At 40.4% G+C, this 13166-nt stretch overlaps 1 protein-coding gene across 1 annotated transcript in view; it reads right to left on the minus strand.

Moving 5' to 3' along the window:
- Nucleotides 1-264: 264 nt before the first annotated feature.
- The window catches only part of Actr3 (actin related protein 3), a 42777-nt gene continuing 29875 nt past the window's right edge, over nt 265-13166 (minus strand). The window contains exons 8-12 of the mRNA XM_032914620.1: nt 11615-11788; nt 4662-4754; nt 4315-4440; nt 2423-2506; nt 265-1439 (exon numbers count right to left, since the gene is read on the minus strand). Coding sequence (XP_032770511.1) covers nt 1344-1439; nt 2423-2506; nt 4315-4440; nt 4662-4754; nt 11615-11788 — 573 coding nt within the window. The 3' untranslated portion in view covers nt 265-1343. The remainder of the gene's footprint in view (nt 1440-2422; nt 2507-4314; nt 4441-4661; nt 4755-11614; nt 11789-13166) is intronic.

Genomic DNA, 13166 nt, shown 5'->3' on the forward strand with positions numbered 1-13166 from the left:
GTAATGGCGGCATTCCTAATTCCATTGTTTTGTCTATTACGGTATTATTCCTCATGGTGCTGCTTCAAGTGTTTCAAGATTTTAAAACATAACCCACTTGCTGTTCTATAAATAACTGGTAAAATCTTATGTTCACAAATTCTCTACCACACGCATGCCAGAGACTTAATAAACAAATGCCACTGTTTCTCTAGACATAAAAATCCTATCAAACATGTAGACAGCCAGTTGAACTCCACTGCACGAAGGAAAAACATCAGGAAGGGTAATTCAATTTTAATTTATTGTCATCACTTTTCTTCATGATCCAGATATTTGAAAATGCAAAGAAAACGAACTTTTCATGATATGTCAGGGACTGGCACTAAAAAAAATTCAGACTGCAAATGAGTTATACAAATGAAATATCAAATGGAGATCCAGTTATCAAAATGAAAGCACTCAACATATTAAAAGTTCACAATTATTTGTACAGAGCACATAAAAAAGTCAGCTTGCTATCCAACCGCTGTGCTTTTTAAAGAGCTACTGCAGAATTTGAAGAAAATAGGCATTGTTAGTTAACTTATAAAGAGACCCAAGAGCCTGAAACAAGTAGTAAAAAGAAATTTTTGCCTTTATTAGAATGGCATTAGGCCTTAAATATGCCAATTTTGGTAATCACATTATTGTTTTAATAAGAAACGACTCTACAGAATTGCAATACTGGTCCAACAGTCTTGTCTTTCTTTTAAAGCAAGAAACAGAACGTAAGTAACCAGAAAGCAGGGCAGGCATCAGCTAACCCAGGAGACTAGCTTCTTAGATCCAAGCGTTTGCAGAGAGAACCGCTGGGCTGGGGAGGGGTGGAGCAGCTCGAGATAACTGGAACCCAGAGAGTGCGCCAAGTCCCATGAGGCTGCTTGTTGAAATCATCTTTTTCTTGGTCACATTGGTTCCCTCCAATACTATAGTTTTCCGTTGACTTTTTCCGCAAAGTATAAAAAGTATGAAATAGAAACAAGCTTGGCAGGCCCCTCAGCAGTGCCTAACCAGGCATTACAGAGCTCTCCACACGCCCTCAGAGCCAGCACACTGGGGAAGTCGGGAGTATACAAAATATCAGGGCACAGAAAGAACTAAAACCCATTTCTTTTTTGATACACATAAGATTCAAATATTCAACCTAAAGGAAAAGATCGTCTTGGCTCTCTTCTACATCTGCATGTTGACACACTCATTAAATATTCCTGTATGATCATGTTTGGTTAAAAACCTCAGAACCATCCATTCAGACAAAAACAGGTCATCAGAAAGATTATCTCATTTCCATCTCCCTAACCTCAATGAACAAGAAGTCAACTTTAGGACATGACTCCAAACACTGGATTGTGACGACAAATGCTAGGTCCGATTTCTTCATAATCCTTTTTGGTGTGGCATACTTGGTAGAACTCAGGCTGAAAACAAGACAAAACAATGCATGTTAGAGGTCAAAGTCTCTTATTTTCCAAAAGTCTATAAAAGAGTTACTTCAAACGGATGTTAAATATACAATATTTATCAGTCAACTCATGCCTTTTGGACAAGGCTCAGAACTCTAGAAACCAAGATTAAAGTCTAGGAGAGAGAAATCAGCCGGAAGTCCAGGGCCATTAATTCCCATCCCACCGCTCAGTCAACGTGTGTCTCTGCGGGGTTCTGACATTAGTCTGTTCTGCTGGGCTCTTCCACTGGGAAATCTAGATTTAGACTGGGAAAAGAACCTGAAGGAGAGCAAGAGCCTAGGGAAGCAGAAGCAAGGACACACTGTAAGGCTGTGTGTGCCCGCCCTTTTCACCTGGTGCAAGACTGTAATCGAAAGGGCACTCACACACGCCTCACAACGCAGCACAACTGCAGGACTAAATTAAGAGATAAAAAAATCTTTACTTGTTTTAAATGGTTTTATATCTAATGTTGTAAATCTAGTAATTTATATTAAAAAATTCTTTAATAGCCCATGCCTGAACATGACAGCACAAATACTTACTTTACGAATAAATTAGAACTTGTTCTAAGGGAGCATGTTTTGGTCTGTAAAGAGGATTCTAGAATAATTCTCTTTATTCTGTTTCAAACATTATACTTCCTATGCAATGAAATCTAATGTTTTCCTTGATATTTTTAGGTATTTAAACAGAAATAAGATAACCTTTGAGTGAATATTATGTTTACACATTTAAAAGAATTTTCCCCATAATAAAGGTTAAAATACAGTATAAAGGCTCACTCTGAAGTATATAATTTCTAGTAAGGAAAAGGTAAAAAGAAGAAAAAAGTGAAATAACTTCCAAATATAAATACTGTGTGTGTATGTATGTGTATACGTGCACACACACGCAATTTTAAGTTCCTTATTCTTCCATCTAAAGCATAACAATTTACAGGTAATTTTACGCACCGTGGAAGCCAGCATTGATCCTCCAAACCAGACTGCATACCGCTGCATGTGGTGTGTAATAACTTGTACATCAATAGGCTTGGGCTAAAAAGTGACACAATAGCATCATTTCAACAGTAAATTCAAGGACCAATTTCTCAAACAATTAAGCATAAATGCACATACACAAAAATAATGATTATAAAGTCAAGTGACATGACTCAGGCCCTGGGGTTGTCTACAGAGTGGATGTGGACCGCTGAGGAAGCAAGAGGGAGCAGCAGGTGGAGATGACCGCCCTTTTCAGCACAGCCGTTATTTGTGCTGCCACACAGGAGTTGAAAGGCTCCAGACACAATGATGTGTTCAAAGAAACAAATGCTATAACCTTGCTTTGATCTTACAACTTGCTCAGCACACATGTACGGAATTATCACACGTACCCCATAAACCATGTATAATTAAATACTAAACATACAAATAAAATACATTATAGGAGACATGCATGGGGTAAAACCAAGGCAGACAGAAACAAACTAACTATACTGTGGCAACTATTTCAGCAGCCACAACTATTTTAGGAAAACAACAATGAATGCTAAAACTGCTGGTTGAAAAGTTTGATGAAGAACAGAACAGCTACACGGCCTGATAGGCCTCCGTCTACACATGGAAATGCAAAGTTAGCAGCTACACACAGGAGAGAGCCGGCAGGAAGCACTCTACCACGTGTTACAGTTAATAGGTGGAACAGTTCATGCATCCTCTGATAAAACACCGTAAAACTGATATGATACTGATTCTGTGATGTGACCACCAAGCACACCCACCCACAAGGAATACCAAACAGACCCACATCAAGACAAAGTGCAGAAAATAAACAGCCTGTGTTCTTCAAATATGTTCAGGCTAGGAAACACTAAGCAAACCAAAGCTTCCTAGATTCCTTAACTGGAGTATGTGGGGCCATCAAGACGGCTCAGTGGCAAAAGGCATTTGTCACCAATCTGAGTTTGCCATAGAACCCACATAGTAAAAGGATCAAGCCAACTCATTCAAGTTATCCTTTGATCACAATGTGTGAATGCATGCACATAGGCACGTGTATGTTACATGCACATATGAAGGAGAAGGAGGAGGAGGAGGAGGAGGAGGAGGAGGAGGAGGAGGAGGAGGAGGAGGAGGAGGAGGAGGAGGAGGAGGAATGTTCTTTGAATAATATACCATTGTTTTTTGTTTTCTTTTGTTTTTCACTTTATTCTGTTTTCAGATCATTTTAAATCAACTGGTGAAATATGCCTCAGGTCAACAAGCCACACCCTGTGCACATCATCAATGTATGAGTTCCCCAAACCCCGAATTTAAACTTTTCTTTAGAAGTTATTTGTTATTTGTTTTGTGTATGGATGGTGTGTGTGCATGTGTTATGGTGTGCTTGAGGAGGTCAGAGGATAACACTGAGAGCTGCTTCTCTTTCACCTTTCTGTGGATTCCCGGGATCAAACTCAAGTCACTGGGTGTGTACAAGCCATCTCTTACCAGGCCCTGCTACACAGATTTAAAACTGTGTCTGTGAAACACAGCCTTTTACACAGTGGAGAGTGAGAATTGGTTGGTTAAAGAAGAAAGCAAACATAAAAACCGCCTGCACATGCAGTCTGCCTGAGCTGTGACGTGTTATTACTCAACAGTCTGCCTGAGCTGTGACGTGTTATCATTACTCAACAGAGCTCAAAACAGGTCAAAATACCAAATGACAGACTGTATCCACGATCCCAGGAACAGTAGCCGCCTTCCAGCACAACACGTGCTCTGCTAGTTGTAGTGCTCCTAAGTGGGAAGCCGGCAACTGTTCCTGTCAGGCTGCGATAGCAAGGGGCCCTGCACATCTGTCAATGCTTGAGAAAACCAACCTTCAATCTGCCACCGCTCAGCTCCTCGCTCAACTTCAGCCTGGCATCTACAGTTCTCTTCAGATCTCTTTGCAAACGACGTCCAAAGTCCCTGAACATGGTTGAACCACCAGAGAGGACAATGTTCTGTGTTGGAAGAAAAAAAAAAACAAAAACAAGAATTATGACCTTTATTTTAAAAGAGAAACAATCTAGAAACAAATCAGTTGTGTCCTTACTAAGACACAATTCTCTAATATTTAACAATGAATAATAATGAATAATAACTTAGAATAAAAGTTTTAAAATATGCTATTAAATATTTGAAAAGAAAACTTTAAACTCTAGTTTTTGCTGTAAATACTAACCTTGTAGAGAGGACGCCGGACATCAATGGGGCAATTCTGAATGACTTCATCTACAACTTCTGAGATAGGTTGTGTAAAATCTGGATTAGCAAACTGAAAAATAAGTAAATTTTATACATGAGATGTAGGATTGTTATGTTAACATTTTATTACTGTAATGCTCAAGTCAATAATAACAGTCTATCTCAGGAGTGAAAGGACCCTGGTGGCCAACCATACTAAAGCTACTGAGGACAGAAGTCAGGCGAGATTCAATTAAAATAAGAAAGCCATCCTTAGTAACCCAATCACAGAAAAACACACATGGTATGCAATCATTGATAAGTGGATATTAGCCCAAATGCTTGAATTACCCCTAGATGCACAGAACACATGAAACTCAAGAAGGATGACCAAAATTCAAGTGCTTCACTCCTCCTTTAAAAGGGGAACAAGAATACTCTTGGAAGGGAATAGGGAGGCAAAGTTTAGAACAGAGGCAGAAGGAACAACCCATTCAGAGCCTGCCCCACATGTGGCCCATACATATACAGCCACCCAATTAGAGAAGATGGATGAAACAAAGAAGTGCAGGCCGACAGAAACCGGATGTAGATCTCTCCTGAGAGACACAGCCAGAATACAGCAAATACATAGGCGAATGCCATCAATAAACCACTGAACTGAGAACGGGACCCCCGTTGAAGGAATCAGAGAAAGGACTGGAAGAGCTTGAAGGGGCTCAAAACCCCATATGTACAACAATGCCAACCAACCAGAGCTTCCAGGGACTAAGCCACTACCTAAAGACTATACATGGACTGACCCTGGGCTCCAACCTCATAGGTAGCAAGCAATAGCCTAGTAAGAGCACCAGTGGAAGGGGAAGCCCTTGGTCCTGCCAAGACTGAACCCCCAGTGAACGTGATTGTTGGGGGGAGGGCGGTAATGGGGGGAGGATAGGGAGGGGAACACCCATATAGAAGGGGACGGGGAGGGGTTAGGAGGATGTTGGCCCAGAAACTGGGAAAGGGAATAACATTCGAAATGTAAATAAGAAATACTCAAGTTAATAAAGATGGGGAAAAAAAAGAAAAAAGAAAGAAAGCCATGCTTACTATGAGACAGTAGACATCATAGTAAGAACTTCTGTACACAGCTAAGAGAATACCTGAATATCAAAATTACCATCTGGAGGTGGGAAGGAGTCGGGAGGTGACTGGGTTGGGGAGCACCCTCACAGAAGCAGAGGGAAATAGTGGGTTTCTGGAGGGGAAACTGGGAAAGGGGATAACACTTGAAATGTAAATAAAAAAATATGCAATAAAGAAAAAATGTGAAAACTTTCTAAAAATTACCATCTGGAAAACAATCTTGCAACAGCTAACAAAGATTCAAAGAGCCACACACCGTTGGCTCTTCTTCCAAAGGGAACTCTGACCTCTATACTTTATGTGAAACTTCACCACAGTGGAAACGTACTAGAGAGACTGCTCAAAAATATAAAGTACCTGTTCTTGCAGAGCACCTGTTTCCAGAACATACACACTGGCTCCCTCCTTTAATTCCAGTTCTAGGGGATCTAATGTCCTCTTCTGACCTCCACAGGCAATAGGCACATATGTGGTGCACAGACACTCGTACACATAAAGTAAAATCTCTAAAAAGGCGAACAGCCACCAGCAGTCCAGCAGAAGATACTGCGCCCCCTGTCATGAGAGTCTGCATCTGCGAACTGAACTGAAACCCTCATGTGAGCAGTGACACTTAGTTCCGCATACACAGGGCAGCCGCACTTTCAATCCAAGTGTGTATGTTCCTGGTTGAAGCTGAACAGGAACTACGTCTTTTTTAGCTGTCACACAATCGATACATGTCCTTTTCAGTCATTTAGGGTTAGTGTTTTTCCTACTATGACTGGTGATCCTGATGTGTAGATCACTATCTAAGGCACGGTGCTGCTGTGTAGTCCACATGTCTAGGAAGAAGTCTAGGGGGTGTGTCTTTCCAACAAAGTGCCAGTTAGGCAGCATCCTTCAGACATAGATAGCGGCACGGATGGCAATTAGTTCAAACAGAGTAACACAGAGGCCAGAGGTATACACAGACAGGATGAAGAAAACATGATGAGGGACTGACAGAGACCTAACCCTTTTCTTCCCTTAGGAGCAATAGTTCAGTATTCAGTACTTTATTATATTCTCAAGAACTTTATCAACAGATGAAGAAAAAGAGTCAGTGATTCTAGACGTCAGTTAAAGACACGCTCACATGCAGTCAGAGGCAGGCTGACTGTGAAAGAATCCAAACTAGAACTTGAGACATTACTGTCTGAGATGGCATCTGTGACTGCATACAGTCTCTGTTGGCTTTCAGCTGCAAACACTGAAGAGCCCTTAGTACTCAAAGCACTGTGCTCTAATAAGCTCATGGTAATACTTTACCTTCAGAACCTGGCACTGGTTTTAGTTTATTTTGTTTTCTTTTTAAAAAAAAAAAAAAAGCAAAAATTAATTTCCCAAATCTAGAAAGAAAGTAACAATTTGACAGAAAAATCCTTTTTATTGCATTCATTGCACCATTAAGGCAGAACTAGTAGTCTCTTCATTGTCCTGTGACCTCTCTACTATTTACCTGAGACAGCCCCATACACATACTCATATGCACACACTGTTAACCTTTCCCATAATCTTGCTCATCTCTCTGCCATACTGTGAGCAAAAGGCCAGAGCAGGGCTGTGCACGCTGCAGCTGTGTCAGCATCCTTGACACAGCACTCTCTCTCCTTACTTCTGATTTTACTGACCCACATTCTTGCTACGAAGCTTAGGCTGGCCTACAATTTTCAGTAATCCTTCTACCTTAACCTACTGAGTGTTGGGATTACAGGTATGGACAAAACTTCCAACTTTTAGTTTTTAATCAGGAATGCACAAAAGCAAAACTTTACAAAACTACATGTTCCTGTACTCTGTATCCACCATGGAAATTCTGGTACAGAAAGAATTAAAGTTTAACTTGGGCCTATCTATCTGTTGGGATAAAGGGCCTACCCCCACTGCAATGCAGAATCCCCAAATGAAAAATCAGAATAGTGACAAGTGGTTAAAGGTATGTGTTTCTCTTGCAGAGGACCTGAGTTCAGTTCCCAGTCCCTGTGTTGGGAAGCTCACAACTGTCTTTAGGTCCAGGTTTCAACCTCTAGAAGATCCAACTCTAGCCTTGGCAGGTACTTGCATCCGAGTATACTCACATATGTCCACAAATATAAATTTAAAAAATTTAGGTATTTGGAGCTGGAGAGATATCTCAGTAGTTAAGAGCACTGGATGTTTTTCTAGAGGAACCCCAGGACCCACATGCATGGCAGCTCAAAGCCATCCATGACTCCAGGTCTGGGTGATCAAAGCCTTCTCTGTTTTCCATGGGCACAAAGTAGGGAAGTAGGACATAGATGTGCATGCAGGCAAAAGAGCCATATAAATAAAAATGGAATTAAGAAAAAAGAAAATCAGATTAATATATAATAAAGAAGCTTTATTTTATAAAGAACAACAAAACACTATTAAACAGGTTAAAAATAAAATATTACAAGTTTCTCAAAAATTTAATAAAGTCAACAGTGGTTCCCAAAACTGATACTCGGCCACCCCTTCAGCCTCCTTTTCAGTACCAGTCTAACTGTTCCTGGGTCAGGTCTCAGCAGCACACAGCTGTTGAGAATGTTCTAAGAGACTATTAAGGGAGGATTATCCGGGTAGACTTAACGTATCAAATAAATACCACACCCCATGTCTTATAGTTAGGAATATGTTCATAAATTTAAAGTATAAAATGGCTTTGAATTTTCTTAAAAAAAAATTCAAAGTTCCAAATACACTCCTTCTAAAAGAAACCGTTTCTTTCTAGTATTTGTGGTGAACTTAGCTGATCAAAAATAAACATTCAGCAGGATATCTGCCCTCAAGGCTCAGGGAACTATGGGGAAAAAGAGGAGGTTAAAGAACAGGCGTCAAAGGTGCTGACTTGTAGGATGATGTCACAGGTGAGGTAGGTACAGGATAGAAGGAGGCCTCTCATTGGAGGAGAAGGATGGGCAGGAGAGAAGTTTGAAGGAAGAGGAGGAGACTAGAGGAGAGAGGGGGAAACAGGGCGGAGGAGAGGGGCTGAGAAGCCGTGGCAGGACAAGATGGCAGGTGATGTTAAGATTCTGCTCTGTGTATTTACAGGTTGTTATTAATGTTCTCAAGGGATGGATGTGTACCGGGCATTGTATGTTTAAGTGGACAATTATATCTCACCAATTGGATCTAAGATTATTGTGTTGTGTGTTCTTTTATGTGAGGGTTTGAGTGTAGGAAAGTGTGCGGCTGGGATGTGCTTCTGCCAAGGTATCTAGCAGATACTATTATTTTTATATTTTTACAACAACACTGACTGACTCCAAGGGAGCAGTGTCTTCCAGACACCACAGAAATAATGACGCACACAAAACTTAGGGAGTGCGCAGACAGTCACAAGCTCAAAGTAGACAAACTACAGCACGGAGAAGGATACACCAATTCCCACCCCTTGGTAAGAGACGCTGCAGTAACTGATAGCGACTGGGAAAGTCAGCTGGGTCGCTGGGTGTAGGGCGGGCCCCATGCTCAGGCAGCCAACAGAAAACTGACGTTGACTTTAGACTTCGTGTATTATTTTGTACTTTTTGCCTTACTGGTTTTGCTTTTTTTTTTTTTTTTTGAGAGAGAGAGAGAAGAAACAGAGACAGAAAGGCAGAGGGGGCAGGATATGAGCTCCACCATGAAGTTTCATCAATAGGGAGCTGGGAAAAGGAGCTGGTAAGTTAGGGGAGGGGAAAGAATTATGATCAAAATATATTGTAAAAAAAATCTGTAATAAAAAACAAAAGTAAATCCTTTCATCTTTCATTTATCATCAGTGTTCAAATCTTGGATAGGTTAAACATTCAATCATTCATCTAGTCCAAATTAGAAAAAAATGAATGAATACTTCAATTGACAGAGAAACTGGAACACAGAAGGAATCTCAAATATTCACTTGGGAAGTGACACATTTTCTCCAAAACACACACACACACACACACACACACACACACACACACACACACACACACACACGCTCTATTCTGGGAGACTACAGTGAACTAACTACACTCATCTAATTTTTTCTCACCAAATTAAAATCACTGGTAAGGAGTTTTTAATAGAAAAAAATCTAAAACAGAGACAACCCAAAGATAAGGCTGTTGAGAATGTGCAGACCCTCCGTATACGTAAGTTATCAGTGACTTCAAACAACAAAGACGACGTTGTTCTGTAACAATGGCCCTTTCCCACAGAGAACTAACTACAGCTGGGAGCTTAGAAATTGAAGCAGGAGGAGACAAGGGCACAGAGTCCCATAGTCAACTCCAATTCTCCATAGGAGGCCATCAAATGCTTTCTCCTCATCAAGACGTCTGCTTAATGTATTCTTAAGAATAAACCATTCTTCAGAAAACAGCTTCCTGAGCTATTTTTATCCTCCCTAACAGTAATGAAAGTAAACAGAGGGTGTTAGAAGTCACAGGATAGGTACTCAAGCAGACAGAAGAAGTGACTGACTTTGACTCGCATGCTAAAGAAGTATCAGGGTACAAAGGGAACACACAGGGACAAGAGCAGAAGAGAAGAGACAGTTTTGTTCCATAGCTCAAAGTCAATTAAAAAATGCCTAGGGGGGGCGGGGGGAATCAAGGCTTCAAATCCCTAGCACTCCAGCTCTGCTGTCTGGTTTGGTTTTGGGGAGAAAAAGGTCACACTGTGGAGCCCAAGATGGCCTCAAACTCTGGATTCTTGTGTCTTAAAGTGACAAGGTTACCAAACTGCAGCACCATGCACAGCTAAGTCGAAGTTTCCAGAGGCTCACGTTCTCTGGTGTTATTACTTACTCTGAAGCCAACCCACATTCCCTCACATCTAAGTATTTACTAAATCATAAAACCCCCATTTTGTTTCTCCTCCTTTCTCCATGACACAGACATTTATTCACCTGAAAAAACTACAACAAACGCATCTGCTTCCAATCCAATTCAAATCGCTGTGCTGATACAAAACCACACACCCCCACACCCCCACACATACATCTCCACATTACATTTCCACACACTCTAAGTTCTCTAGCATGTAAGATAGTTACCCACCCAATTGTTGGGCTGACTTCATGTGTTAATAATCCCTTCTGAGAAATTTCCTGGTTCCCCCAAGCAGACTCGTGCTGTTTCTAATAAACTCAACAGGTATGTCTATCTGTTACAGCAACTACGCTCATTTAACTACTTTTCTTATTTTCCAAACTCAAAAGAGTAAGATTAAATAATTTCAGCTTTCAACAGTCAATACTTAATCTGAGACCATGAAAGTCACAGTAGATACTAGGTGTTAGAAAAGAGCAATAATCAAAAATAACTGTTTTTGATGCTGAATAAGCACAGTGGGTACTGAATATTAAAATTCTAGTAAAGTTAAATTCTAATACCAAGTTACCCGAAGAATCTATTATTAAAGATTACCAGAAGCATCTTATTTTATGGCAGTCATTATGTTCCTTAGATTCTACACACAGTCATTGTACAGTAGGGACGGGTTTTCTGGAATCTTTCCCAGGGTTTAAGTTGTTACAAACTTGAAAGGCTACCCTTTGCCTTGCTCTTCACAACCTCAGCTCTCCCCAAACACATAAAGATTAACAAGGCAGGGTTTGTACAGACAAGGATGCTTTACCAGAAACCTCTTCTTAGGTGGGGTGGGGGTAGGCAGGGGTTGGGTATAGAGTAGAAATCATTCACTATGGTGCTTTAGAACATTAAAGAAAGTTTCTGAGAGTGATTCTCTCTGAATTTCTTCTGACTTTTTGCTGTTTGTTTCAAAGCGATCCATTTTAAAAAAAACCCACCAACTACCAAGCATTACCTCTGGATGGAAAAAAATCTCGGGTCCCAGAAATCGCTCGTAGCCAACATCAATGGAGAATTCCTTCTTTGAGATGGCGTTGACTCCGGTGTACTGTTTGATCCACTTTGACCCATCAGTGTCATACTTGTTAAATTCTTTTACTAAATCTGGGCAGACATAACTGTAGCGCTCCTTTAAAAGTAAATAAATAAAAAGTATTTTTCTCTTGTTTTAGGTAAAATTTTTAAAAAAAGGATAGTGCATAGTATATCAGGCAAACAATCAAATGAAAAAGATATAATTAAGTAATTTTGATACGTGAAATTTTAATACTAGAATATCATATTGTGGTGGTATAAATGAATGGTGCATCCACACATAGTTTCTGACCTCATCTATTAACACGACTAAAATTTGAACGACTAGACTTGGTCCTAACTATTTTAATGTTACTTTATAAAATCATGCACTAAAATCTTCAACATCTACCATCACCTACAATCTCAGTAACAGAATAGAATGTTCTAGAAAGGAAAAGTCAAAAAGCACAAATACAAAGAGAATACCTATAACCAACACAAATTAAAATAGATCCTTTATGCCTATTAAGAACAAAACTGATTCTGATCAAGGTATGAGTAAAGAAAGAAACAGAAAAATGTAAGCTACTCTGCTCTTGCCTCAAAGACTGAATTACCACTCATAATTACCTGACTATGTCCTACTGCTTCTATCTCTCTATCACTTTTTGAGTAACATGTACAATGTTCTGTAATTCTGAACACCAAGGACTCTTCTCAAAGTAACCACAATTTTACCACAGATAAAAAAATATAATAGGCTGTCATGATCTGGCATTATGGTGTTGCAAACCTTTAATCCAGAGCATTGGGAAGGCAGAGACAAAAGGATCTTCTGTAAGTTGGAGACCAGCCAGGACTACATAGTGAGACCCTGACTCAATCCCCTTACAAAAGGAAACAATCCTAGGACAAAAGGGCAGTATCGTTATCTTATACACTGTCTTGGGGTTTTACTGCTGTGAACAGACACCATGACCAAGGCAAGGCAAGTCTTATAAAGGACAGCACTTAATTTGGGCTGACTTATAGGTTCAGAGGTTCAGTCTATTATTATCAAATTGGGAGCATGGCAGCATCTAGGCAGGCATGGTACAGACAGAGCTAAGAGTTCTTCATCTGGAGGCTGCTAGTGGAAGACTGACTTCTAGGGAGTTAGAGTGAGGGTCTTAAAGTCCACATCCACAGTGACACACTTACTCCAACAAGACTACACCTTCTAATAGAGCCACTCCCTGGGCCAAGCATATACAAACCATCACATTCCACTCCCTGGCCCCCATGGCTCTGTGCCCTGAATGCTAGGATTAAAGGCCATGTACCACCAAGCCTAGACTTAAGCTTTTCTTCACCTAGAACCTGCTCTGGCCTAGGCTGACCTTGAACTCAGAGATCTGATTGCCTCTGTCTCCTGGGATTACAGGTTTGCACTACCATTCCTAGACCTAAACTTAGCTAGGTGGGATATTGTTCCAAGGTCACCACTCCCT

The sequence above is a fragment of the Rattus rattus genome, chromosome 10, assembly GCF_011064425.1.
Source record: "Rattus rattus isolate New Zealand chromosome 10, Rrattus_CSIRO_v1, whole genome shotgun sequence".
NCBI lineage: Eukaryota > Metazoa > Chordata > Mammalia > Rodentia > Muridae > Rattus > Rattus rattus.